The sequence below is a fragment of the Labrus bergylta genome, chromosome 5 (assembly GCF_963930695.1).
Source record: "Labrus bergylta chromosome 5, fLabBer1.1, whole genome shotgun sequence".
NCBI classification, from domain to species: Eukaryota; Metazoa; Chordata; class Actinopteri; order Labriformes; family Labridae; genus Labrus; species Labrus bergylta.
The window spans coordinates 8,167,023-8,191,983 of NC_089199.1; the positions used below are offsets into that span (position 1 = coordinate 8,167,023).

At 41.6% G+C, this 24,961-nt stretch overlaps 2 protein-coding genes across 2 annotated transcripts in view; both read right to left on the reverse strand.

Moving 5' to 3' along the window:
- Positions 1-810: 810 nt before the first annotated feature.
- On the reverse strand, positions 811-18,747 carry ipo9 (importin 9). The gene is made up of 24 exons (XM_020636786.2): positions 18,464-18,747; positions 15,662-15,723; positions 15,422-15,508; positions 14,838-15,039; positions 14,518-14,606; positions 14,217-14,303; positions 13,953-14,072; positions 13,403-13,503; positions 12,730-12,788; positions 12,441-12,592; positions 12,236-12,334; positions 11,838-11,944; positions 11,508-11,647; positions 10,330-10,492; positions 9,704-9,930; positions 9,317-9,465; positions 8,854-8,982; positions 8,287-8,562; positions 7,954-8,120; positions 6,781-6,914; positions 5,187-5,306; positions 4,251-4,364; positions 4,059-4,135; positions 811-1,664 (listed from the first exon to the last, which is right to left on the reverse strand). Exons 1-24 carry the CDS (start codon positions 18,621-18,623, stop codon positions 1,554-1,556), a joined length of 3,132 nt encoding a protein of 1,043 aa, XP_020492442.2. The 5' UTR covers positions 18,624-18,747; the 3' UTR covers positions 811-1,553.
- A 2,740-nt stretch (positions 18,748-21,487) lies between these two features.
- The window catches only part of LOC109986230 (guanine nucleotide-binding protein G(s) subunit alpha), a 32,530-nt gene continuing 29,056 nt past the window's right edge, over positions 21,488-24,961 (reverse strand). The window contains exons 10-12 of the mRNA XM_020636785.3: positions 24,471-24,601; positions 23,996-24,063; positions 21,488-23,865 (exon numbers count right to left, since the gene is read on the reverse strand). Coding sequence (XP_020492441.1) covers positions 23,719-23,865; positions 23,996-24,063; positions 24,471-24,601 — 346 coding nt within the window. The 3' untranslated portion in view covers positions 21,488-23,718. The remainder of the gene's footprint in view (positions 23,866-23,995; positions 24,064-24,470; positions 24,602-24,961) is intronic.

Here is a 24,961-nt window from a genome sequence, read left to right on the forward strand (position 1 = left end):
TTTTGACTAAAGCCTGTTAAATGTACAGGCAACATACAAGCATCCATACAGGACACTTAAAGAAAACTACATTCATACGGAGTAAAAGCTTCGTAATTGGTATGTTTGAGATCAAAATTGAGGTTCTTTGCCCTGGACTTTAAATAACTCTCTTGCTTGGCGTACAAAGTCGAGTAGTTTACGAGCTGCCTTGAACGCACCTTGAGAGGTCAAAGCCGTCAGAGCACCCGCTCCCTCACGCCCTGGTGGAGAGGGGGAGGAATCGTCCCAGTCTGGATCTTATTGTCTTACCAAAACAGGTCCGCATGTTTTTACAGTGATGAAGCGGTCTCATTTTCCTAAAGTGGTGGTAAATTAACAATCTCATCTTGATGGGGAAAAAATATATTCGTTTAAGGTGAAATATAAATTGTATGGAGGGGCACCAAAGTCCCATCTCTTATTGGTCTGAATATAGAGACTAAATATTTTAAACACAATTAAGTTTCCAGTTTGTTCAAAGGCTATAAAGAGCTGTTGCTATGCTTTCTCGCTTTGTTTGGGATCAATGACGGATGGACACAAAAGCTAATGGTTAACAGCATCTCTTCTAAGAATAATCAGTGTGTTATATGGTAATGTATTAAAACAGGTACTGTAGGGCAGTGGTTCCAAAAGTGGGGGTCGCGAGACTCCTTTCAAAAAAAAAAAAAAAAGCAACATTTTAAATAGCATGTCTTTGTGCAAATATAAACAAAAACATAGCATCACCATTTTCGTCTGACTTTACAGTAAGCCATCAAAGTGCTACGGAGGACAAGAACATGGAAATTAATCTGGAAATATTGTCCTTCCTGGACTTTTTATTTAGAAATTGTATCTATCCCAAATTTCATCAGGTACAAGGAAATGACAAGGCTGTGAAACACCATGGGGAGTGTGAATTTCCCAAATACCCACAATACCCCAAGACATGATGGCCAAAGAGCTTTTCATTTCCTGTCAGAAACAGTCATTGCTTTCCTGAAATATAAGGCCGCCATATATTTTCCCGTTTCAAAGATCAGGATGTGTTTTTTCTTTTTTTTTCTTGACCTTTCATTGTTCAATGTAAAATCTCTTGGGAAGTGTTTTCGGGGGTTGCATTTTTTTTTTCTGTTTATACAGAAACACAAAAATAATGGGCCAAGTTACAAACAGGACATGGCAAACAAAGTCCGTTCATATTTCATGGTTCACCTGTCCTGCCATGGAGCCCCAACATTTTTTCTCAACAATCTTGTCCGGTCTAAAATGATGAGTCCTCTGACCTTCTTCAGTCTCTCACCTCTTCGTCTCCATCACTCTTAACAACTGCAAAGTCCATCCCATCACAACTACACAGAGACAGGAGAGTGATTTGTGAGTGCATGTCACAAATCTCTTTAAACCCCGTTCTTTCACTTCTGCCGTGCCAGTCTTCATGCTTTTCTTTGCCGTTTGCTAAACTCATCACGAGAACAGAAGTGATGCGGTGATAGAAGGGCGTTGTAGATGGAAGAAGAGCTGCCTTCTGGGAGCAGCAGGTGGCGCCGTTAGAGTCCTACAGACTGCAGCGTTTGTCTCTCTGCGTTGTTGATGTGACTCGAGAACATGCTGTAACACGGCTGCTGGGCGAACTGTGTCAGGAAGTCTGTCAGGTAAGCCTGGAGAAACAGACCACACACAGCACGAGTCAATTATGATTAAGATTTAAAAAATAAAAACATGTTGGTAATACTTGGGGTAATTATGGTGCTAGATTGTTCCAAAAATACAGGACAAAAATAAGACTAACAAATAGGAGAATTACAATAATATGACCAATACAAGTGATAAACTGATCATGGATTGTGTTGATCAGGGCTCAGGGAAAGCAGTAGAACAAAGAGGTAAGAGCTTGAACTAAGTCAAGGCAGAAATTCTACACAAGTAAGATCTTAAGACTAATCATTGTGAAGGAACTGACCCATTGATTGGCCAATTAGAGAGGCCCCTCCCATAGCAACTGTTGCATGGCAACTTTGTTTAGACACACTTTCGACCAGGCCAAGTCTTTCAGTTAGTCGCGGGGAAATTGTGATCTTTCTTTGGTTAAAAATACTTAGGGTGTCTGCAAGTGCGACTGAAGATACTGTACACAAGTCATTATGCAGGGAGGTTTCTTTTTTTCTCCCTGCTTAAAACTGTAGTATTAAATGGATACTTCACCTGTTGAAACATGAATCTGTATTGACATTGGGTCATATATGTAGAAATGTGAAATACATTTTGAAGTTGGTGCCTTCTTGGCCGAGAAGGCAGAAAGTGTCTTTTTGGCTCATGTGGATGAAAGACACCAAATCCCAGAATGCACAGCACCGCAGGCCACTCCCACTAAGGTCATGTTTACAGACATATTTACTTATACATATAAGGCCGTTTCCTCAACTGTTTCCGAGATTTCTTCCAGAAGGAATTAGCATCTTGGAAATTCCTGTTAGAAAACAGACTCTATGTCTGTGTCCATAGGCAAACAGTGAGCGCACCGACACTACCAGTCCGCCCCAGCTCGAGCCGGCCCCGGCTCCTCGTCCTCACAAGCAGGCCTTATGTCGCGGCTGCTGAGCTGGCAGCGCCGGGCGGCGTCCAGTAATATAGCAAAATAGCTGCGAGATGGTTGCTGCCGACAGGCTGGTTTTGTTTCGCCATCTCACCGCTATATTTATATTTTTTCACCATTATCAGCTTTCTCCATAGAGCCTGTTAGCATAGCTTCCAAGCAATATGGCGGACGTTAAGTTTCGATTCTGGGAGCGAGTTCCTACCCACTGATCTGTGATTGTTCTGTAGCTTCAGTGGTCGAAAATGTGAGGAACTAGCGTTGTAGTTTGTTGCGATTAGCACGACATGACGATTTTTGCGTCACTGGAAGCTCCTTTTCAGACTCAGAAATACAAAGATGTCCCGTCTCAGGGGAAAATGAGGGCGGGATGCACGACAATTCAAAAATACTACCAGGTTTCTAATGATACCAAGCATAATGCAAATGGGTGAAGTATCCCTTTAAGCTATAATTGATGTTGCTGTGATTGTCAAATTTTGCATAAACTCTCAACTGTGAATTGAAGGCCCTGTTGCCGACATTTAGAGGACATTTCAGACCTCTGGCTTTTCTCTAAATAAAGGCAGGCTTTATTGTATTTTCAACTAAGCGTGTTCATACTAATATTTATAGATTTGTTAACTATGTTAGCTACTGTGTTTCAGATTAGTTATGTAAGGTTTGAGAATATTTTGTCAACGTGTAAAGTGCTCTGTTTTCATTACTTATAGATGTGACTGTTGAGTGACGAGTGAACTGACTGTGACAGTCATACTCGTGTGTTTGAAGTTTTCACTTTATCTTTATTTTTTTGTGTAGTATTTATCTTTTAACAATGTAGCAACAATAATGTGGGCTTTTTCAATCATGTGCCTCAGTTTTTCTGGTGGTTTTTCCCTCCTCTCATTAATTGCTTAATTTTGTTTAAGCTATAAGCATCTTACGCTACAAGGCACAGATTGCGTTTTTGGGTACTAAGATGTTTAAGCCTGAAAAGTCCTTGAAAATAAGGCTGCACCATCGAGTAACAGTTAATCATCAGTGGTTGGAAGAGAAAAATGGCGTGCCTGCTTCTTCCTCAAAGACTAATCCAACAAGGCTGGCACCATTTCACCCTAAAGCTTCGTTATAATTAGAGCATCTTCTGATCTGATTTGACACTCTGGGACAGAAAACATTCTCACTGGTGATGACGGCTGCAACCACTCTGGAGCATATGGCTCTTATTAGAAAGTATTTAGAGCGATTCATTTTGAGGCCTCCACGTTCCTACAGTACTGTACAGCTATTGTACCCCCATCCCCAAATATACCTGCAAACGATGACAGTAAGAAATGATTTTATGCATCTGACAGCTGAAAAGTGTCGTACCCTATGACCAGCAAACTTGGACATGTTGCATTCAATTCTAGATAAGCAGACGAATGGAAATATACGAAGAGCAACATGTTGGAGTAAAGGTTTAGAGCTAGTGTACCTGCAGATCAATCTGATAAATGGGGTCTTTCAAGGCATCAGGATCATCTTCATCATCATCTTCATAATAATCATCATCTGAAACACACAAGGACATGGAAACTGTCTTTTTCTACAGTTAAGGGTACAAGCAAGAAGTCGAAGACAAACAGTATAAAAAAAAACAGCAGAGACAGCGGGGAGATAATCGTACCGTATTTGTTGGAGGCGATGAGATCAGAAAGCAGCTGCCCGGCGAGCCCTTCATCCTCCTCCTCTTCATCCTCCCCCTCATCCTCGGCATTGTCCTCCCACATACCACTCGAATCTGAGACAAACAACAAGTGGTCACTGAAATGTCTGCTGTCCTGTTCTCAAGTCTACAGACTCAGGAACATGACAGATGGAACAAATGTCTAACTGAACTTTCAGCAGGTCAAGGTTTTTAATATTTCAGACATTTACTGCCACTATTTCTGACTTTTCTCATGATGGTCATATTTCTTATTGCACAATAACATATATGAAAGTTTGAATTAGAATTAAACTGAACTTAAACTAGTCAAAAATACTAAAAACTTGAAATGAAGAATGTGTGACATTTGACACATAAATAGCACAGAACTCAAGTATATCCTCTGTAAATGTCTCTCTGAGTTACAACTGACTGCAATGTCCCGCTCACTGTGTTGACATCATGTTTACATGGACGGGACGGCCGGCTCCTCCCTTGTGTATAAAGCTTTTTTAGTCAAGGACTAGAGAAAATAAGAATAACACTTATAATGCTCACTGCTTATTTGAATGTCACATTAGAGTTTTTAGATCACGGTTATTCAGTTTCAATTTATATGCAATGTGAAGCTACGAGCGAACTAAAGAATGCTAACATTAGCCTGCTAACACAACTATGCAGGCCACAGGTAGTTGCAGCCAAGGACAACTTTTTTCAGTCACTTGCGCTAAACGCCTACGTGCAAATGCGAGTGGAGAGGGGTATGGAGATGTGTCGCCGGAGGAGAGCAGAAGCTTCAGTATGCAGAGGTGTGGCCAAACAGCAAGCTTGTTTTGGTTTCATTCTAGTGCTCAAGGGCGACATCTACTGGTTCAAAAAGTTGCACATTCTTCCTTTAAAATGTAAAAAACAAACCTTGGCTCCAGTCTGCTGCGTTGGTTCTGCTGGCATTTGCCTCCATGACCGTCGACAGCTCATTGATGATCAGTTTATAGATCTTCACCAGCAAAGGAATGTTTGTCCACCGCTCTGGGTCTGTGGAGGAGAAAGACAGCATGCAGTGTCCCTGTGTTACATCATCTCACATTGCTGGACGAATGCTGTGACCTTAACAGCCCAATTAAACTATGTATCGCCGGGCCACTGGTTTTCAAAGATCACTGGCCCGACCATTGTAACCGTTGGCCCAGGAACATTACTTTTGATTCGAAGAATAACAGTCACCAATTTAGGCTACCATTGAACTATTCTGATGCAAAAGTAAATTACAACTTTTATTTAATTAAGTGAGCTCTAATTGTAAAAATCTTTTGTATTTTCTTATATTTATGTGCTCATGTTTATTCACCATACTGGTAACTGTAAGAGTCTACTTAATTCGACTGACATTAATATGAGGCTGTGATAGATCTGCAATTGTTATGATCACCTTTCTCTCCTTCTTTCTTCTCTGTGAGAAACTCTTCATCCTTAGATCTTTACTTAAGCTCTCTTAAGGGCTAAGATTCTTTGTGAATAACTTTTATCTTTACCATGATCTAGTCTTTCACTTTAAGGGGAAATTTAGCTGCAGCGTGTTCCAGCTCCTCCAGCTGTCTGTCACTGTGGCTTCAACTTTTTTCCGTTCTGTTATAGTCATGCCCTGCTGTCACTCTCAACTCTTCCCTTTTTTCCCTTTGAATGCTGATTTAAGCCCGACTTTTGGTACGGCATTTTGGAGACGCCTTTTTCAGTTGAATTATTTCAACTTTTCAGAAAAGCGCCGGGTGACGTCAAGCGCCTTTTCTGACAGCTGACCAATCAGGACGAGTAGTAACCTTCGTCCCTAGTTACCGTTGCCCAAAAAGATGTCATGCACCCAAAAATGGCAAACTTCCACCAGATATGTGTGCATTGAGTGTCCACTCCGGTCCGTTACGAGTCCGTGCACCCTCATCTGTCAACACCCACCGGCTGCGTTCTCAGTCTGCAGCACGGAGAGCACAGCCGGACAGCTGGAGTACGGAGACAAAGGAATTTCCGCAGTAATTTTACAGATTCACTCGCGACAGCACAAGATAATACGATGTACGTGGTATAAAATTCAATAAAAACCTTATAAACACACATACGGTCGTTTTTCTGAACCGGCAAAACGGAGAGTTTTATTCTGAAAATAAACCGGATGTTTTAATGTTGTATCGGTGCCTGACTTCCCGTCCCGTTTGTTCTTTTCTGTGCTAAATTGATGCGTTGTGCTCCGGCTGGCTCCATCACGGTTGCACCGTAGGCTAGATCCCGTTGTTAAGGTTACAGAACACTCGCGCATAAGCGCTCAAAAAGGCGCTGAAAGCAGAGTTTTTTCTGAAAAAGGAAGTCCAGTGTGAACACTGCCTTACTGTTTTGAACTGGCCCGCTGGCCCGGACTCTGTCAATCATTCATCCGGGCCAGCGGGCCAGTTATAATGTCGAGCCCTGAATGTAGGATTCATGGTTATACATTTACAGATATCATCTCTGGTTTTCTTACTCTTTGCAGATTTGGAGCGTGTGCGGATGCCGTCTTCAGGGCTGTAGATCTCCTCTCCCTTCACCATGATGTCCTGGAGACGTTTGTCATCGGTGTTGAGACCGTGCTGCAGCAGCTTACAGAGAGCCACCGTGCTGCAGGAACAAGAGAAGAGAACACGAGTTTTAGAAGGGATGCAAGGGGGGAAAAAAAAATTTCAAATGTGTTTGAGAAGAAACGGAGCCATTTCAGTGTCTGCCATTCCCACAACACAGTTTAAGTAAAGTGAAAGCAGAAAATGACTCCCGGCTATAAATGACATGACGTGCCTCACCCGATGGCTGAGTTAAAATGTCACCAGAGTTACGACTTCCACTTTGGGAATATCAGTGCATGTTTTCAGAGGTGTCTCTTCATCACTTAAGTAGGGACTAAAAAAATAAAGAATTCAGCCACAGCACCCCCTCCTCTCTTTTGATATGGGAGCAAACTTTTCATGTAGCATCAGCCTTTAGGCAAGAACTAGCTGCATAAGAAGACATGTGGATGTTGCCATCTACAGGCAGACATAGTAGTGACTCTTCTGCATTCCGCACACCATCCACACAGCCGGCAGTCTACACCTCACTCCATCGTCTCATGATCACGACTCCTTTATTATCCACCAAACACACACAGCTCCACTCTGAGTACAAACACAAGGTTATCACGCTCATTTTTTTATTTCCAAGCTGCTGAAAAAAAAAAATATATATATATATATATATATTTTTTTTTTTCATAACTGTGTTAGTGTGGGGAAAATAACCAGGTCTATTTTGTATTAGTGTCTTTTTTTAATTTTGTGAATTTGTAGTATTAAACAATAATTTCTGCCTAAAGTCAAATGTGGGTGAGCCAATGTGTGAACGCAGGAGAAAATATTCAGGGAAAATTTTCCACTCATAGGTGGATACTGTGAATACGTCGCTCAGGTAGCATAACGGTCCTTCCTCCTGAGACCCACCCCACTATGTTCGGGTAAGTCTCCAGCTGTGAGCTGCATCACTGAACAGGCTACTCAGGATTACAGAGGCAGCCTGTCCTGAAATGTTCAGGAGTGTACACATGGAGAGGGCGAGCATCTGTGGTTCTATAATTGTATAAAACAATAAAGTTTGTAGATTTAAATGATAAATGAAAAGATGGTCTGACCTGACTTTACCCTCGTACTGTCCGTAGAAGAGGTGCTGCCTGCTCATCCACTCCGTCATGACAAATTCCAGAGCGGGTTTCCCCGTTGGGCCGGGCAGACTGCACAAGAACTCCAACAGAGGCTCCAGCTGGGAGTGAACCAGGTGGGCAAACACCATGATCAGGGACTACAGACAGACGAGGAGGGAAGGATGAAATAAGGACGTCTTGAAGCTAACTGCACCATCAACAAATGGACACCAGGTTAGATTGTTCAGCCACACACATAATCTGTATCTGTATCTGTATCTTTGCCCCCCCCCCCCCCTCCCCCCTCCCCCCTCCCCCCTTTACCTGCATAACACTCAGGGTCTCGGCTTGCTGCATTTTGCTCAGAATGGCTCTGAGGATCTGGTCCAGCTGTTCCCCGAGCTGAGTTCCCGCCCGAGAGATCAGAGTGGACACCAACCTGCCCACGAAGGCGGCCGTGAACTCAGAGGTCCTGGGGTCCAGGAGCTGGTTGACCACCTGCATGACGTACCACAGGCCGCTGTTACCCTGCTCGTCTCTCCACTGGGCAATCTGCTCGAGGGCAACAGAGACGTACGCCCGCAGACACTCGCCGCCGTTCTGGAAAAGAGATGAAAATGGTCAGCAAAAGTTAAAAAGAATAGAGGAGACGTTTGGAGAGGCTACACAGAGTTATTCAGAGGATGGAAAATAAATAACTTCTTCTGCACAAACAAATTATTGATTCTTTTTTATTTTCAGTCTTCCTAGTACTTTTTTGTGTGTGAAGAAACTAAGTTTAAAAAGAACTTACTATGCAATTTGCTCAATATCATTACAATTTTTGAGATGCTTTTACATGAGCTCACATCTGGAAGAAACACCTAAAAGATGAACTTAAGTCAAAGTCACCTGCATGATGGTGTTGTCGTCGGTGCGTAAGGTGCACTGAGCGACCACAGGGAACGCCTGACATACCAGCATCTCTGAAAGAGGAGGTTTAGTGTTTCGGACGACTGTGGTCAGGATGTCTATAGATGTCTGTGGTACAGAGTGAAAATAAAAGTTAGTTTTCAGTTTAAGATGAACCATGGCAAAGTGCCGATTCATCATTAACAGGATTAAAAAGAGACACAGAGTGAAGAGGACATAAGGAAATAGGTCTGTTTCTGTGAATCTTTTGCACAGCAATTTCTGGAAAAATATTCAAATGAATTTCTTGTTTTTTTTAAAAGCTTTTTTCTCTCTGAGAAACAGCCCAACCCAGCAAGTGATGATTGTTGGATCCTGGTGTTAATCAATGGTAAAACATTATTATGTAATGAAGGAACAAGACAAGAGGACTTTATTTCTGTTTATGTGCCGCTGTACTTACAGCACAGAGTCCAGTGGGAATCTTGTCGGGGGGAGCCTGCATGATGCTGACCAGCGTGGGGATGAGACGCATCTGCATAGGGACCTGGCAGCCTTCGATCTGTGCCAGCTCCTTAAAGATGTCCTGAGCCAGAGATGCAACCACAGGGTCTGAGGAGAAGAGAGGACACAAACTCAGTCAATGGGTCTCTTCACCTGACAATATGTTTCTTCTCTTTGTGATGGTAGCTTAAGAAAGAAAAAGTCCTGCTTTTGCTTATAGAAACATGTTTTTCCTTACTGAATCCAGGTTATCAAGCAAGAAATTCAAAGTCTAAAATCTCAACATTTTGCCCTCTTCTTTTACCTTAAAAAAAATCTAAGGATTTATGAGGAGAGAAATCTGTACCATTGTTATATTTAAGGAAAATTGCGATGGTTAGGGGGCAGATCTTGTTCTCAGCGCTGGTGGTGAAGGCAGGGTCGACGGTGCACACGATGCACAGGGTTTCCATGACGAGGGTTAGCACCTCGGAGCTGAACTGGGCGGCCAGTTGGACCAGTCCCTCAAGGATGCTGGGGAGGAAGGGCTGAAGGACGTGGGTGCTCTCTGACAGCTTCAGCTGATCACAATACCTAAAAAGGTCATAGGGAATAAGAGTCAATAAACAGACAGCATCCACACCAAATTTTTTACATCTTAAAATGCTTACCAATGGTTTAAAGTCTGAATTTCTGTAATTTTTCAGTTTCCATGAACTATGACTGAGGTTAGGAGAATATATAGGCTAATTGAAATGTTGACACATTAATGCTGTCTAAATTCAGAAATACGTTCATCTTGGGATGAGGACTGTAAAAAGGTAGCTTGTTCTGTCAAATGTTAAATAATAATCAGTCCGCATGCACCTGCTAAAGCTCAGTAAATCATATTTTTATGCCATGATACTTTAAGCAAGGTTTACTTGCTGTAGCTTTATAAAGAAACACATAAATGTAACACTTTAAAGCAGTTACAAAACACGTCTCTCTCACCCCCAGATGGCCCGGACTGCGGAGATGCGGACGGAGGGCGGCTGGCTGTCATGGAGGCCGCTGACGGTGGCCTGGAGGAACTGCTGGATAAGCTCAGGAGACATGGCTGCCGTGAAGCGACTGGCCGCCCACAGAGCTCGGCCAAGCAGGAACGGAGATGCCGCTGGTCAAATGTAAACAAAAGAAAAAACAATCAGAGAAAGCAGCGAAGAACAACAAGAGGAGACAAGTAAAAGAGAAACAACTATTGTTCCCAAGAAATGGAAGTTGAGTCAATTTACACCAACATGACCAGGTGAAGTGAATGGGGAAAGGAAAAATGGGGAAGGACAAGAGCACCTTTGCAAAACTGTAATGGCTAGACGACTGGGTCAGAGCATCTCACGCTGCCCAGGGTTCCAAATCTGCATTTGACAGTACGTACCAAAAGTGGTCTAAGGAAGTTAAACTGGTGACCTAGCCATTAGCTCAAGGGCTGCCAAGGGCTGCACACTGACATGGGGAACAAAGGGATGGCCCATGTGGTCGGAGCCAACAGAAGAGCTACTGGAGCTCAAATAATCGCTTGTTCTGATAGAAAGGTTTCAGAGCACACAGTGCATTGCAGTTTGTTGTGTATGGGACTGTGTAGCTGCAGACCAGTAAGGGTTCCCATGTTGATCTGACCGCTTAAAGCGCTTACATTGGGCATGTGAGCATCAGAACAGGACAACGGAGCAATGAAGAAGGTTGCCTGGAGGAACCGTCAACAAGGTGTTGATTCCCCCGATCTCAAAACAACTGAGCATCTAAAAGATGTGCTGGACAAACAAGTCTGATCCACGGAGGCCCTCCATGCACCATTAACCAGCTGCTAACATCTTGGTGCCAGATACCATAGCACGACTTCAGGGTCAAAACAGCCCTGACCTGATGGGAGGGGCAGCTAAACACTATATTAGACAGGTGGTCAATACGTTGTGGCTGATTGGTTTAATTGAATAATTCAAGTTTTACATGTTTCAATCAAAAGCAACAAAGAGCTCCTCATGAGGAAGATAAATACTTACAGATCAATTACATTTTAAGAGATTCAAAAAAACGGACACCTCAGCGACAAAAAATATTCTTTGACTCTTAAATCAATGATTTGTTTTTATTCACTTCAATAGAACTCAAATGACCCATTTATTACTCACCTGGCAGGTTGAGATCGGCGAGTATAACACTTGCAAGGAAACCGTGCATGTCAAACTGGATCCGACCGTTCTTCACGTTCTCAGTGATGATGGTTTTGACAGAGCCGAGGGCCAGCATGCAAGCCTCGTGGATCTTCCACCTGTTTCAAACAAATATTCAAAGTACAGCTGTAACAAAATACAATAGGACGTGTAAAACTTCATCTTGTCTCGTCTTTGTTTACTGTTATATTATCCTGAATTACCAGAGGAATGTGGCTCAAATTCAAGAAAGAGTCAATCCCAGACACAGCATGTCAGATAGAGAAAGAAAACATTGTTAGAGCTCACCAGTGCTCATTTCCACTGTTTTTGGCCTGCTCAGCCTCCTGGAGGTGTCTCGTCGCTGCTGCTGCCAGAGCTGCTGCGCTCTCATTCTGAAACTCTGCAGCTACAGCCTGCAAGCAGGGGGTCAAAGGTTACCATCATAATGTTCACTCTCAGGAGGAACAAGAGGGCTGAACACTGAGCTGCTGGTGAGCAATGAGCGGCTATGAAACCAATACAAATTTTAAATAGTGGACATTTCTAACCCTTATTTTAAAGCTGAGCAGAGCATATTAGTGATTCATTTTTATAATTAAAGAATCATCCAGGCCTTTTAAAGAACCAGGGCATCAAGGTTCAACAGATACCTCGAGTGTTTGCAGAGGCTGCTTACATAGAGGAAGACCGCTTTTTTAACTCACCAGTAGAAGGTCCTGAGCAGAGATCCTGACCGAGTATGAGAAGGTGTCATCATCCTCATCCTCCACAAACTGCTGAGGATTAGCCGTCCATATTTTGATCTGAAGCAACAAGAGGCCGAACAATCAGGACTGAACAGAAATCAAATGTGCTGTATTAACACCCTTTTATACGCTGACACGGTGCAGCCTCATTTGTCTTCCTCACCTGGTCCTCAGTGATCTGCATGTACAGGATGATATAGTAGATGAGTTCGGGCAGAGCTTTCTTCACCGTGCTCTTGAACTTGTTGTTCTCCAGCAGCGTGTGCACAAACTCAAAGATGCTGAACACCAGATTCTCAAAACCCAAAACCTCACCTGCGAAAAGGAAAAATACCAGGAAATGTATTTAAAAGATTTTCTTGTTGAAGCTCTTTTTGTCAAACAAAGGAAGCATGTAGAGAGGGAAGCAGAAAGAAAGAAAAATAGTAAAAGATGTGGTCAATGCTGCTCACCATCCGAGTCTACAGGGTCGTCCACTTCCTCTGTGTAGTTCACTTCTGTTCGCACATAAGTGAGCCAAGAGTTAAGAAATACTCCACGAACATTTGCCTCGAGAAATACCCCTACAGGAACATTTTTAGCTCTTTTGATCAAATAAATCAGAGCCAAATCAACATTTTGTGTTGAATCACTTACATTGCAGGATTATGAACATTAAGTGTGTTGTTTTAATAGAAATAAACACTTGTGATGATATGACTCTGCTTTTATTATCCCTTACTTATAACTCATCATATTATGTTAGAACCTGAAAAGTGACCATCTATCATGATACACTTCTTTGCATGTCTTTATAAATGGCTTATTTTAGATTTGTTATTATGCTTTGTGACTCAGTAATCAGCTTCTTCTTTCAAACAGTTTTCTATTTTCAGTGGAGGTAGAATAGAAATATCATTTTTAAACTGAATACTTTTACAATATTTGTATAAATTATTGTGTGTGTGTGTGTATATATAACATGGAGAGTTTTACAAAAACAAAAGTGTGATGAATGTGTCTGAAATGCAGTTAAAGACCTGACCTTCACAGAATGTGTTACGCAATGCTTTTACAACACAGACAGCTGTAGTTATCCCAGGGTCACACGAGCCCATGCTCACAGTTGGCTTTGTAAAAGGATATAAAGCTGCACTTTCCGTCAGTGTATTCCACACAATGGGTAAAATCTGCTGCATGGAGGACACCATGGGTTTTGGGAAGTTCTTCACCAATGCTGTTACTGCCTGACGGAGCGTAAAGACGAGACATTTTACAGATTAAAGCCAGTAGATTTCTTACTATTATTAGACTACAGACACCACACATATAACAATGTTGTTTCTTGACTGTGTATATATATATATATATATATATATATATATATATATATATACACACTGTATATATCTAGTAGAACAGAATAACTGCATGCAAGTGTACCCTTACAGTTCAAAAGAAGCATTAAAAAGAAGTCCTACATACAATACATCGGTGGCACTTTGATTAAATGTAATAATGTCTATATGTAGAGTCTCTGACAATAAATAAAATGATGCATACCATTGTTTGTTGTTACAGGGTTTACAACTGAAAATGGATTTAACTATTTCCAAAAATAACTCTATGCACACACTTTGTCTTGATCTCTCCTCCATAGCTTAACTCATGCATTATAATTGATGATCTGTCGCACCTTGAGGACCTCCATCTTGAGCCCACTATCGGACGAGGGTCCATCAGGCATCTGAAGAGCCTGCACAAACGCCTCTGTGAACTGCTGCACCACAGGGAAGATCAATGCTTTGGCTGCTCCCTAAACAAACACGAACAAGGAAGAAGAGAATTAAACTTGATCCATGGCCAAAATGTTCATTTATACGGTTAATTTTTTGCGTACCTGTTCACAATATACATGAAACGATCTAACATACAGCATGTCTTGTTGTGACTGCCTTACCTTCTCGAGCTCTTCAATAGCACAGATGAGGTTTGCGCAGGTGGTGAAGATTTCCACAGCCCTGGATCGGGTACGAATACTGTACACCTGCAACAAGAGAAGTCAGTGTTAGCCTAAAAGGGTTTCTGACAACTCGTCCAGTGATGCCGCCAGGACCTGCAGCTATCTTGGCGTTCACACTCTTTGTTCATTTTGCTTTTTTCATGTATGATGGAAGTTTAATTTTTAGATTAGTATTGTCTTGAAATTAAAGAAGATATAACACAGGAAGTAGAGACAGAGAGAACTGTCACAAGTTTACCTCAGCCATGGTGAAGATTTTGTACATTTCAGGAAGGATGACAGGAGCCACCAGCGGCATCTGCGTGTCTGTCACCTCCCGAGTAAACTCTGCAAATCACAGACAACAGATTGTTGAACAAACCAGAATATATTTCCAACAGGAATGTTTTTTCTCAAGGGGTATCATGTCTAAATCTGGTGTTTAACTCTACATCTCTCCCTTCTCTTTTTTTACTTTAAGGTTTAACTGATTGTGATCGTTCTTTTATGAGCAAAGCATCGTAACTTACAGGTCTCTTAACTGTGAGTGATGTGTATGTGTGTGTGTGTTTAACATACCTGTGAGGACCCTCATGGCCCCGTGCACAGCATTAACATCTCCGCTGACCAGCATCTCCATCAGGAGTGTGAACAGCTGCGGCCAGGCTTCAGGCCAGTCCCAGTGCGCGATGGCCGACACGGCATACGCAACGCTGGAGCGGACTTTGCTGATTGCCTCCCGCAGACCGCTCGGCAGCAGCTCTCTGATGGCAGCTTTAGCCTGGAGGACGACAACAGGAGTTTGGTAACAAATAATAACTGTGCGTGAATACTTAAAAAAAAAATACAGAACATAAGCTACTACATGGTAGAGCTGTGCAAAAAAAACAACAACAACACAGTTTTGTAATATTTGTTTTCACATTACCGTATCGGTTTTCTATAAAGTATAATGTTCTGGTATTGTGACAACCATTTGTTCTAATGTACTGGAATGACATTTTGTTGACTCAATAACGGCAGCAAGCTGTATTCTCTCTTTTTACATTTTATTAATTTATGTTGAGCGTCTCATTACATATCATATCGTGAGGTCCCTGCTGATATCCAGCCCTACTACATTGAAAATGAAAGAAAGGTGGTCAGTGTGAAGAATGGTTTACCTGATCTGTCGTTTCCGGAGGCCTGAATTTCTCTGACTGGGAACACCAGTGAGTCTCCACGTACTGCTTCAGGATGACTGACGCTAACTGTAAGCACACAACAAGGCACAAGTCAGGACGTCCTATTTCTTAATGTGCTCATTAGTGATAAAAATGAGTCACAATCAGGACAACATTAAGCACATCATGATCTAAATCCAAATTTTAGGTAAATGTCTGATTTCTTATTTTTATACTCACCTGACGGATTGCGAGCGCCCCCTGGGGATCAACTGTGAGTTCTGCCAGGTGGACACCAAACTCTACAACATGAGCAATAAAGAAACCAATCAGAGCTCAGATTTAAATATCAATCAGTAAGAGCAGGATGAGTACACTACAGCCAGGACTCCAATTCAGTTACAGAGTCGAGGGAAGAATAAAAAATTTTTACAGAATAACAGACTGATTAACAAACAGGTTTCTACAAATTTAAGCACCATAAAATGAAAAAAGAAAATAAATATTAAAAAAAAAAAAAGATAGCTCCAAAGGTTGCGCCTACTCAATACAGACTTTATTTTTTTGTGTTCTGTAGATTTTCTTTTCCAGATGTATACATGTGTTACCCTTACCAGAAATTAAACTGGGTGTAATTCCAGTTTGATTCCCGGGAAACATCTAAATAACTGCAGCAACAAGAAATCAAAGTGTGATTCACAGTACTTGTGTATCTATGGGGGGATTAACTGTGTGCGACCTAAACACCACCATAACCATGAGCCATACAGCACTGGGGTTTGAACCTGGCCTGACTGGCATGCAGAGATTAAAACACACAGTTCAGGATCAGCATCAACCTCAGCTCTGATCCAGCTCGCTCTCATCGGGTTTTACTAGGAGTGACATCAGGCGCCAGAAGACAATGTTAGTGCTGACAATCCTACAAAGTGGCTGCCTTAGAGAGAGAGGGGCCAGCGGAAAGGGTCGGCTTCTCTGTGCCGCTGCAGTACAGTAGACAGCCCGCCTGCACAAATAGCCTTTCAGAGAGGGTGAAATGTTAGCCTGGGAGACAATGGAAAGACTGATTAATAGTCAGCTTATCCACTGGAACTGTACCCGTCTTTCCTACTGTTTCAGTTGTCTAAATAAAACTAAGTCATATTTCCCCCACAAACTAACTGTTTTAATAATAAGACAGAGTGCTGTTTATCTAAATAAAAACACAGCTGTGAGTGCAAACAAAATGTATATCTGGTAAACCCAGTGCACAAAATAATCACATCTGCGCTGATGTTCAGTATGACATGACGCCCTCAAGTGTGATACGCCTTTTATTCAAGAGTTCTAATTGCTGAAAATAGTAGTAAAATGTAATAAGGAGGTACAAATTATTGCTTTATTTTAAGTTCATAGCTTGATCCAAAGTCAACTGGACTTGGTTGAAGAGTTGCCTTTGGACTAACTTTGAATTTACAATGGCCTGGATAACTGAGAACCTACACAGATACATTATTTTTAATCAATCATTCAAGTTCCCCAATTTCACTGAACATGGACAGTCCCACAGCAGCACATAAAAAAAAATGTCGTCCACACTGCTACTACTTTGTGTATGTCTTAATGACGGGGGACGGACGAGGGGATTCCCCCTTATTACCGTCTGCAGGTGTAGTAACAGAGGCGTTACAGGGGCAAGACGGGATCAGCTGATCCAGCAGGGGAAAATACGCATGTGTGTCTGTATGTATAGCTCCCACTGTGCTGTGTTCTCTCGTGCTTCCGCAATGCCGCAAGGCAACATGAATACACAGACCAATATTACAAATGTATCAGACACAATATGAATGTCTTCAGGCGTGATGACGGCAGAGCTGTAGAAGAAATGCAGTCTGAAAAGGGTTACTATTCAAAGAGTGGTAGCTACAGTATTTGGTTTAAGTCCTAATGCTGTTAAACTCTATGTTTCTGCTCACTGAATGTCTTATTATTTGCATACTTGTGGATAGAGAAATCTTTTTATTTTTTATTTATAAACAAAATGTGCTGAATAAAATTAAAGCAAATCAAATCTCTAGCTATAAAACGTTCACTGATTTCAAAGCCCACCATAACAAAACTCTCTCAGTTGAATCTTAATACATTGTCAGTAGAAAGGATGGACTTTTTTTTAAGAATTTAAAAAATCATTTAATCTGTCTTTCACATGTTGAATCACATAATATCTACTTCCCTCTCTCTTGTGTTGGTCTTCTTGTAATAATAACCACAGACTGTTAATATTGGTAATAACCCGCTCAGGTGTGTCTCTATGGTTACGGTGATGGTGGAAGCTGACAGCATGTGCGGCCCCCCCCCGTGGGAGACAACTCCGCGGGAAAGTGTGACACCGGGAATCCCGTGGGGTTGCCACAGACTCAGTTTGAGACTTAACATTAATCCGGGGGGACCTTTTTTTTTTTTTTTTTTGGAGGTCACCTGGCATCTTCTCAGGTAAATAACTGGTTAGGGGGTGGCTAATGGCTGCGCTCGCTCTGTTGCCCCCCCCCGTTACCAAGTGACGTTATTAAATGTGCTCGAGACCAGGAGCCTCGGAGGTGACATGTGAGCTAACTTACTGGTTTCCATTAGGCAGAATGACAAACCAGTGTCCATCCTGCTGCTGGAGTCCCCACACTCACATGTGCTTAACATAACTTAGCTAACCTTGAAACTTTACACGGCTACCTCTGTCCAGCCACGTCACTTTGACCAGGTAATACAATCACCCCCACACATCGCAGGTAACACGTTTAACGAGCTCTGGAGCTAACTTGACCATCTCTTAACTTCTGAAAAGATGGCCTTACGCTAACTGCAGGGTAGCGAAGTCAGTTCCCTTGCTAGGGTTTTTTTTTTTTTTTTAGTTAGCTTCTTCTACAGCCAAAGTTAGCACTGACAGAAGCTGCAGAAAGCTGTGCAAGCCTGTCACACACAGAAACCTTGAGTCCTTATTGAGTGACAACATCGGTGAAGGTAGCCTCCGTGAACCCCTTAGCGTCAAGAAAACAGGCTACCACTTACCCTCTGTCACTTCCAGCACTTTGATCTGCTCCTCCGCGGCGGTGCGTACTTCTTGAGCCGGGGACAGGATCGCCGTGAGAGTCTCGATCAGAGCTTCTTTGAGTCCCTGCTGAACCGGACCGGCGGCCGAACCGGACCGGGCACTACCCGCTGCACTCATCCCCTGATTTTGTATGCACCGCTGCAACGCTACAGAGAGTCAATCCACCGCCACCGCCAAACCGGGGAGGAGCAGAGAGAGAGAGCCACAGAGAGCCACAGAGAGGCGAAGCGCGCCAATGCATGGAAACGTGGAGGCGGGGTTTTCAAGGGAGGAAGTACATTTTGTCGTCCGGTTCTTCGGCCCACGTGTTTTTTTTTTTCTCCATGTTTTTTTTTTGTTTGCAATCACTGGCTCCCTCTTGTGGAGCGGGGGAAAATGAGGCCTTCAAATACCATCACAAGTTTTACTCTATGGTTTTACCCAGTCCTTGTTTCCCCAGCAAAGATACCCACGACTTCTGGAAAACAGATGCTAAAAGCTTCCCTCCTGTCCATTGACGTCCACTTAGATCCAAAGACCATGAAGAGTAGTTCAATGGATCTGCTCACCAGTGACATTAACACCCGTTTTGCACAGGTCTACAGATGTTACACCTATGCAATTGAATAATTTCATGAAATTGCCTGCCTCAGAGTATTGTTGACAATTAAGAATGAGTTGGTAACACAACCAGAACCAAACAACAACGTATAACATGTCAGTAATATGATGCAGTGGTAATTATATTTCAAAATAACTAATCGTATTGCAGATATGATTAAATAATTAAGGCCATCACTGCTGTATGACATACCTAAGAGACAGTATAAATTGAACAACAGGAGATTAAATTGCCACCCTCTAAGAGACAAACTATTTTAAAAAATTTTTTTTCATCTTAAATTGAAAACTTTGAATAAATATTTTAGAAATTGAGTAGCATTATACTAAAAGGACATTTTACCACTTACAGTTTCCCTAATGCAACCATTGTAATTTAATCAGCTTTCAAATCTCTGTAAGCAATGCCATTAGTGCAAACTGTAAAGCCAAAATTTAGCATAACTTCGTTTGATATTTAAATGTTTAAATTGACATGAAACAGTGGAACCAATTTTTAAAGCCTGCGTTATTCAGTCCTGGTTTACTGATATTTTCTACTCATTTATTCCTTCACAAAATAATCTCAGCAGATTAATTTCTTGCCCAAGGGTTCTAGTCAGCTGCAGCGGACTATTAAACCTCAGAGCATCATCCGTTCACAGGTGTAGTCTCATCTGAGCTTTAACATAGGCTTGGATTTGAGTCAGACTCAATTCTCCATTCTTTACAAGACAAGAGCAACATTAAACCACTGTGAGGTGAAACAATGGAGCCATTATTAGTGAGGCGTGACTGCCAGTCTGCTGACACCATAACTGTTGGGTTTTGTCACTGACACAGGAAGAACCAGCTTCAACTCGTAATCCTGTTGCTCCAACAACAAAAAAGTAATTTGACACAATATCAGCATTTGCAACTTTGTCTCCTTTTTGAACTCCATAATTCCAAGTTGAAGATTCCTGATTCTTATTTTGTGTGCTGCAAATACATTCATATTACATTTCTGACATTTCTAAATCTTCTTATGATGAACTTCATTCTTCTCAGGTGATAAACATCTTTGTTCAGGAGTCCAGCAGCCAATCATAAGACGACCATGGCATGATTGGATGGCTTATGAAAAACATTTTTAACACACCTATATAAGTAGAGCTTAAACTGGCTGCAATTAGACCTTTTGTTTCCTGGATGTGTTATGTGTTTAAAACTGGTGCCAAATGAGAAAAACGTATTTTAGATCAATCTAGATTTAAAGAAGTATGACCGGTTTATGTTCATGGGTGTCTCTCAGGGTTATTTTTACTCAGTGCTACGTGGTAACTGTCATCATTGTATGTACCAACTAATAATCATCTAAATAAGGAGTGTCCTGTTTGAGCTTAAATTAAATCAGTAATTGCTTTGGCATTTAGGATAGTTCAGGTGAGGAGGTGTCGACATCAAAATAAACAATGAATATATCCTCACTGCTGTAGACCCGAGAGATTAAGACAGAGTAGTAAACCTTTTTTAACCTCAATTTTGCAATTATATGTTACAGAGAGTCCCTTTTGTGTTTTGGGATGAAATGCGCTGAATGTCAAGCTGGTCTGAAACCACTTGTATACTCTGTAACCTGCAATACCTTGGTTTGTCTGCCAGACTTAAGGAAATACCCATTGACAAAATTATAAGACAAAATCATTTCAAACCTGGTGACAGTGTTATAGCAAGGTTATGGTGGAGCCCGTATTCTGTCTTTGGCAAAGTCATCATAATCAAAGTTGTCTCTGAAAGGAGCGCAGGATCAGCAGAATTCAATATAAAAAATGAACATATTTAAGGAGATGCTTCTTGGTCCAAGAAAATAAAATCCATGTGTTGCTGGGTGCAAATTTGGCAAAAGTTTAGAGTAAAACAACACATCAGGACTGTTAGCCTCATGATGGTCAGAAAACACTGATCTCAAACAGTTGTCAGGTGATGGGAAACCACAGCTAAAAATACTGCCTTATAACAGGTCAGTAATTAATCATTTTTTGTATTAAATATTATAGTTGGATTTGATAATGTAATTTTAGAGGCTGTAGTTTTTAGTGCCTTGAACAACTTCCCCAACTGAATCCAAAGGCTACAAATATACATATTTTTTTAACCTTATTTTATGCATCTGTGCAGCTATGCAGCTTTATTGGTGTAACATGTTTTAAATTAATCTTAATTTGTAAACCCTTCTTTTCCAATGTTGCCTTTGACTTTGTTTGAACCTGTGAGCAAAATAACTCCCATCACAGCATGTTATAACCTCCATAAAAGGATTATTGAATAATACGTGTACCTCATAAACTGAGTGCGTAATGTGGACCTCAGATGAGCGGCGCTTGTGTACTCAGCCTAAGAATGAACCAAACACTTGTACAACTGTTTCTTCTTCTTTAAGCAAAAAGAATTTGGTTTATGTAGAAACAAGCAATGTTTTGCAACTGGATATTCCCCTCTCCTTCAAAAGAGTTAAAGCTAAAAATAAAAAATAAAGAAATGTATACCCATCCCATTGCTCCCAGAATCGCCACCTTCCTGTAATGGATGCAGATGTTACTGACAGAAAGCAAAGGAAACCTGGGGGACAGCTCACATAGGGACATAGATATAAGTGTACAGTACATATATATATAAAATATAAAATCTGAAATATATTTTATATATATTAAATCGTGTTAGGGTTCAGTATCTTTCACTACACATCATCAGGTGGTGTGTCTGATCATCTTTTTTTCTTCATTTTTTTTCAAATCCTATTATATAAACCAGAGGAGAGTTAAAGCAAAACAACGAACAAACAAATGTGGGGAGGGGGGAAAGGAAACTAAGCAACAGACGAAAGGCCTCCGCCCCCAATCCGATGCCCCTCCCGCCAGCCTCCAGTCGGGATGGGAGTGGGCGAGCTAGCACGGACAAGGTGGGACAGACCCGTCCAGCTGTACAGCGCAGTGAAACATAACTTACATATTAGCTCATTTTTTACACGTACAGTCGTGATCAAGGCACAGGGATCTTCTACAAGTAATTTTTTTTTCTTCAATAAAGTTGTACAAAATAATACATTTTACAGTCTGTACAAGAATAATAGTCCAGCAGTAAAATAAAGACAGACGTACTTAAAGCCGGGAGGAGGGCAGGAACGTGGGACTGGGAGAGGTGAGAGAATAAGACCAAAGATATGGATGGGTAGGACGTTGGGGACTGATGAGGGCTTGAGCGTGTGTGTGTGTGTGTGTGTGTGTGTGTGTGTGTGTGTGTGTGTGTGTGTGTGTGTGTGTGTACCAAGGTAAAAATGTTGCCTCCAGTCTCAATAAAGTAAATTTCTTCCACTTCATGATTTCCTTTTGTTTAGTTATTTCTCCTCATTAAATAAAACCTCTACTTTATTCTCCATATGATGAATAGTTTTCAAATAGCAGCAGGGGCATGGGGAGGGGTGGGGCAAAGATTTATGCATGTGTGTATATATGTGTTTTTGTGTGTGTGTGTGTGTGTGTGTGTGTGTGTGTGTAGGTAGCAGAGTTTAAATGGTGCACAAAGGCAGATCACACACACAGTGTACACCAACACACAACATGGGGTAAAAGCTAACAAAAACTTAAAAGTTGAACTGTGTTATTACAGGAATATATAATATTTATATATATATACATATTTATATACACACATATATAAATATCTATATATATAGCTTGGATTTTTTGCACTGCATGAAGTTCACTGGTATGCATGAATTTATGCATTGTATGATATTTTTCTTGTTGTTTTTTTCCTTGTTTTTTTTTTTTTTGTTGGTTTCTGCCATTCAAGAGCAGGTCATGTGTCGTAAAGTTCAAGTCACGCTCATGTCCACAGGCAGCCGTTAGTCAATTAGTTTGTGTGTTCAGGAACAAAAAGGCTCACAGCCCTCCTCTGCATCAGTTTGCTGCCCTCCGTGTCCATCGTTCTTTTCTTCTTCTGCTCCTCCTTCAGCTTCAGCACGCTGTCAATGAACTCCTCTCTCTCTCAGAAAGCATTCTTTAAGTCAACTTCTGCCATCTGTCTAAAGCAGAACTTGACTTTCAAAAGGGTCTGTCAGTGTGTGTGTGTGTGTGTGTGTGTGTGTGTGTGTGTGTGTGTGTGTGTGTGTGTGTGTGTGGCTTGATATGAGACATTAAAACCTATGAAGGGGTTCTGAATGTCTTATTCTGTAGTGTGTGTGTACCTGCGAGTGAGTGGGTGTGTGTGTTAATAAATCTGAGAGAGAAACATCGCTTAAAGGAGGGAAAGCCTGCACAGAGGGATTCCAGTCCTGACCCTCTTTTGGTGGGTCGAAGTGTAGCCGAGTACAGCAGTTAGTCCAGGCTTAAAGTTGATGATGTTGTATTCTTAAGTGTTTCCTTTAAAAAAAAAAAAGAAAGAAAGAAAGAAAGAGAGTTGTCCTTCTGTTCTGTCTCTTTAAAGTTGAGTTGAAGGACAAGTTTTATTGTGTGGGAGGAGAGGGCAGGCCGTCTGACAGTCACTCGCTCGATTGTTTGGTGGTTGGGGTTGAAGTGGAAGGGTAGATTGGCTAACTGGTAGTGGGGTCGTAGATAGGTAGGTAGATAAGTAGGCTGGACGCCACTGTCCATCACAAGAGCTCATACTGCCGTAGGTGCATCCTCTGTATGATGTCCCGACAGTCATTGAAGACGCGGCGGATGTTTTCTGTATCGACTGCGCAGGTGAAGTGGGGATAACAGTAATGTCGCCCGTCCCCACTGGCTGTGCTGATCCTCTGGAAAAAGACACGGGAACACAGACAAGTTGGTGTTCAGAGGCTTAATACTAGAACTGATATTCATGTCTATTCTTGAATCCAACACGTGGAAAACCAAACAGGTGGAAACCATGAGCTTTTTACGTACCAGGAACTCATCTCTGATGAAATACTTGGCCCTTGTGACACGTGGATCCTCGCCTGCCTCCGGTATTGCTGTTGGTGATGAAAACAATAAAGTCATTTCTGCTCTGTAAGACCAAATAGCAGCATTAATACTCCTGCTGACCAGGTGATGTCAGGAATATTGTGTCTCATAGACAAACTATATATTCTCTATATTATAACCACAATATGTGCCACTTCATTATTACTAATGTCTGCTAGCTGATGTTGTGTCTTTGATCAATTTAAGGCCCATGGATGTCAACTTTTGTTGCTTTGGCCTTAGTGTAAGCTATTTATAACATTACTCCATTCACCAACGTAAAGACTTAAACACAGCAACATCACGATATCTGGCTCGATAGCCGGCTCTAGCAGGTTGTCATCTTTAAACTGACTTCTTTAAGCTCAAACTATAGAGGCGTGTTTGGATCGGGATATCAGTGTGGAGATCTTACCATCATCAGGTGTAGTGTAGCGAGCAAACTCCGGGAAGTACTCCTCGATTTTGGATTTTCCTGCCAAAACCTTCTCAGCAAGCAAGTCCTGTTTGTTCAAGAAGAGGATTACAGAAATGGTCCGTAGCCATCTGAGGAGAAAGATTAAGAAAAAGTTCAGGTCATGAATTTCTGGGACTTTCTTTTAGGACCCCACATTTATTGTCATGTTAGAGATTAACTGTGTGAAAGTGTCTGATGCACAGGGTGTAGACTTTGACTTTAAACCAGCTTTTTTCCGTCTATTTCTGACAGAGTTCTCATCTTCTGCTCTATGTATCTTTATAAAACTCAGGGAAATAATTAGCAGGTTTTAAAAAGGATATGAATTGTTCAATAAGGAAGGCGTTATGCCTTATTTCCTCCCATGATGAAGCTCTGTTAACTGATTTGTGTTATTTTCCAGGATAGCAGTGCAAAGACAGCTGATTGTGTTTTGATACATTTTTGTG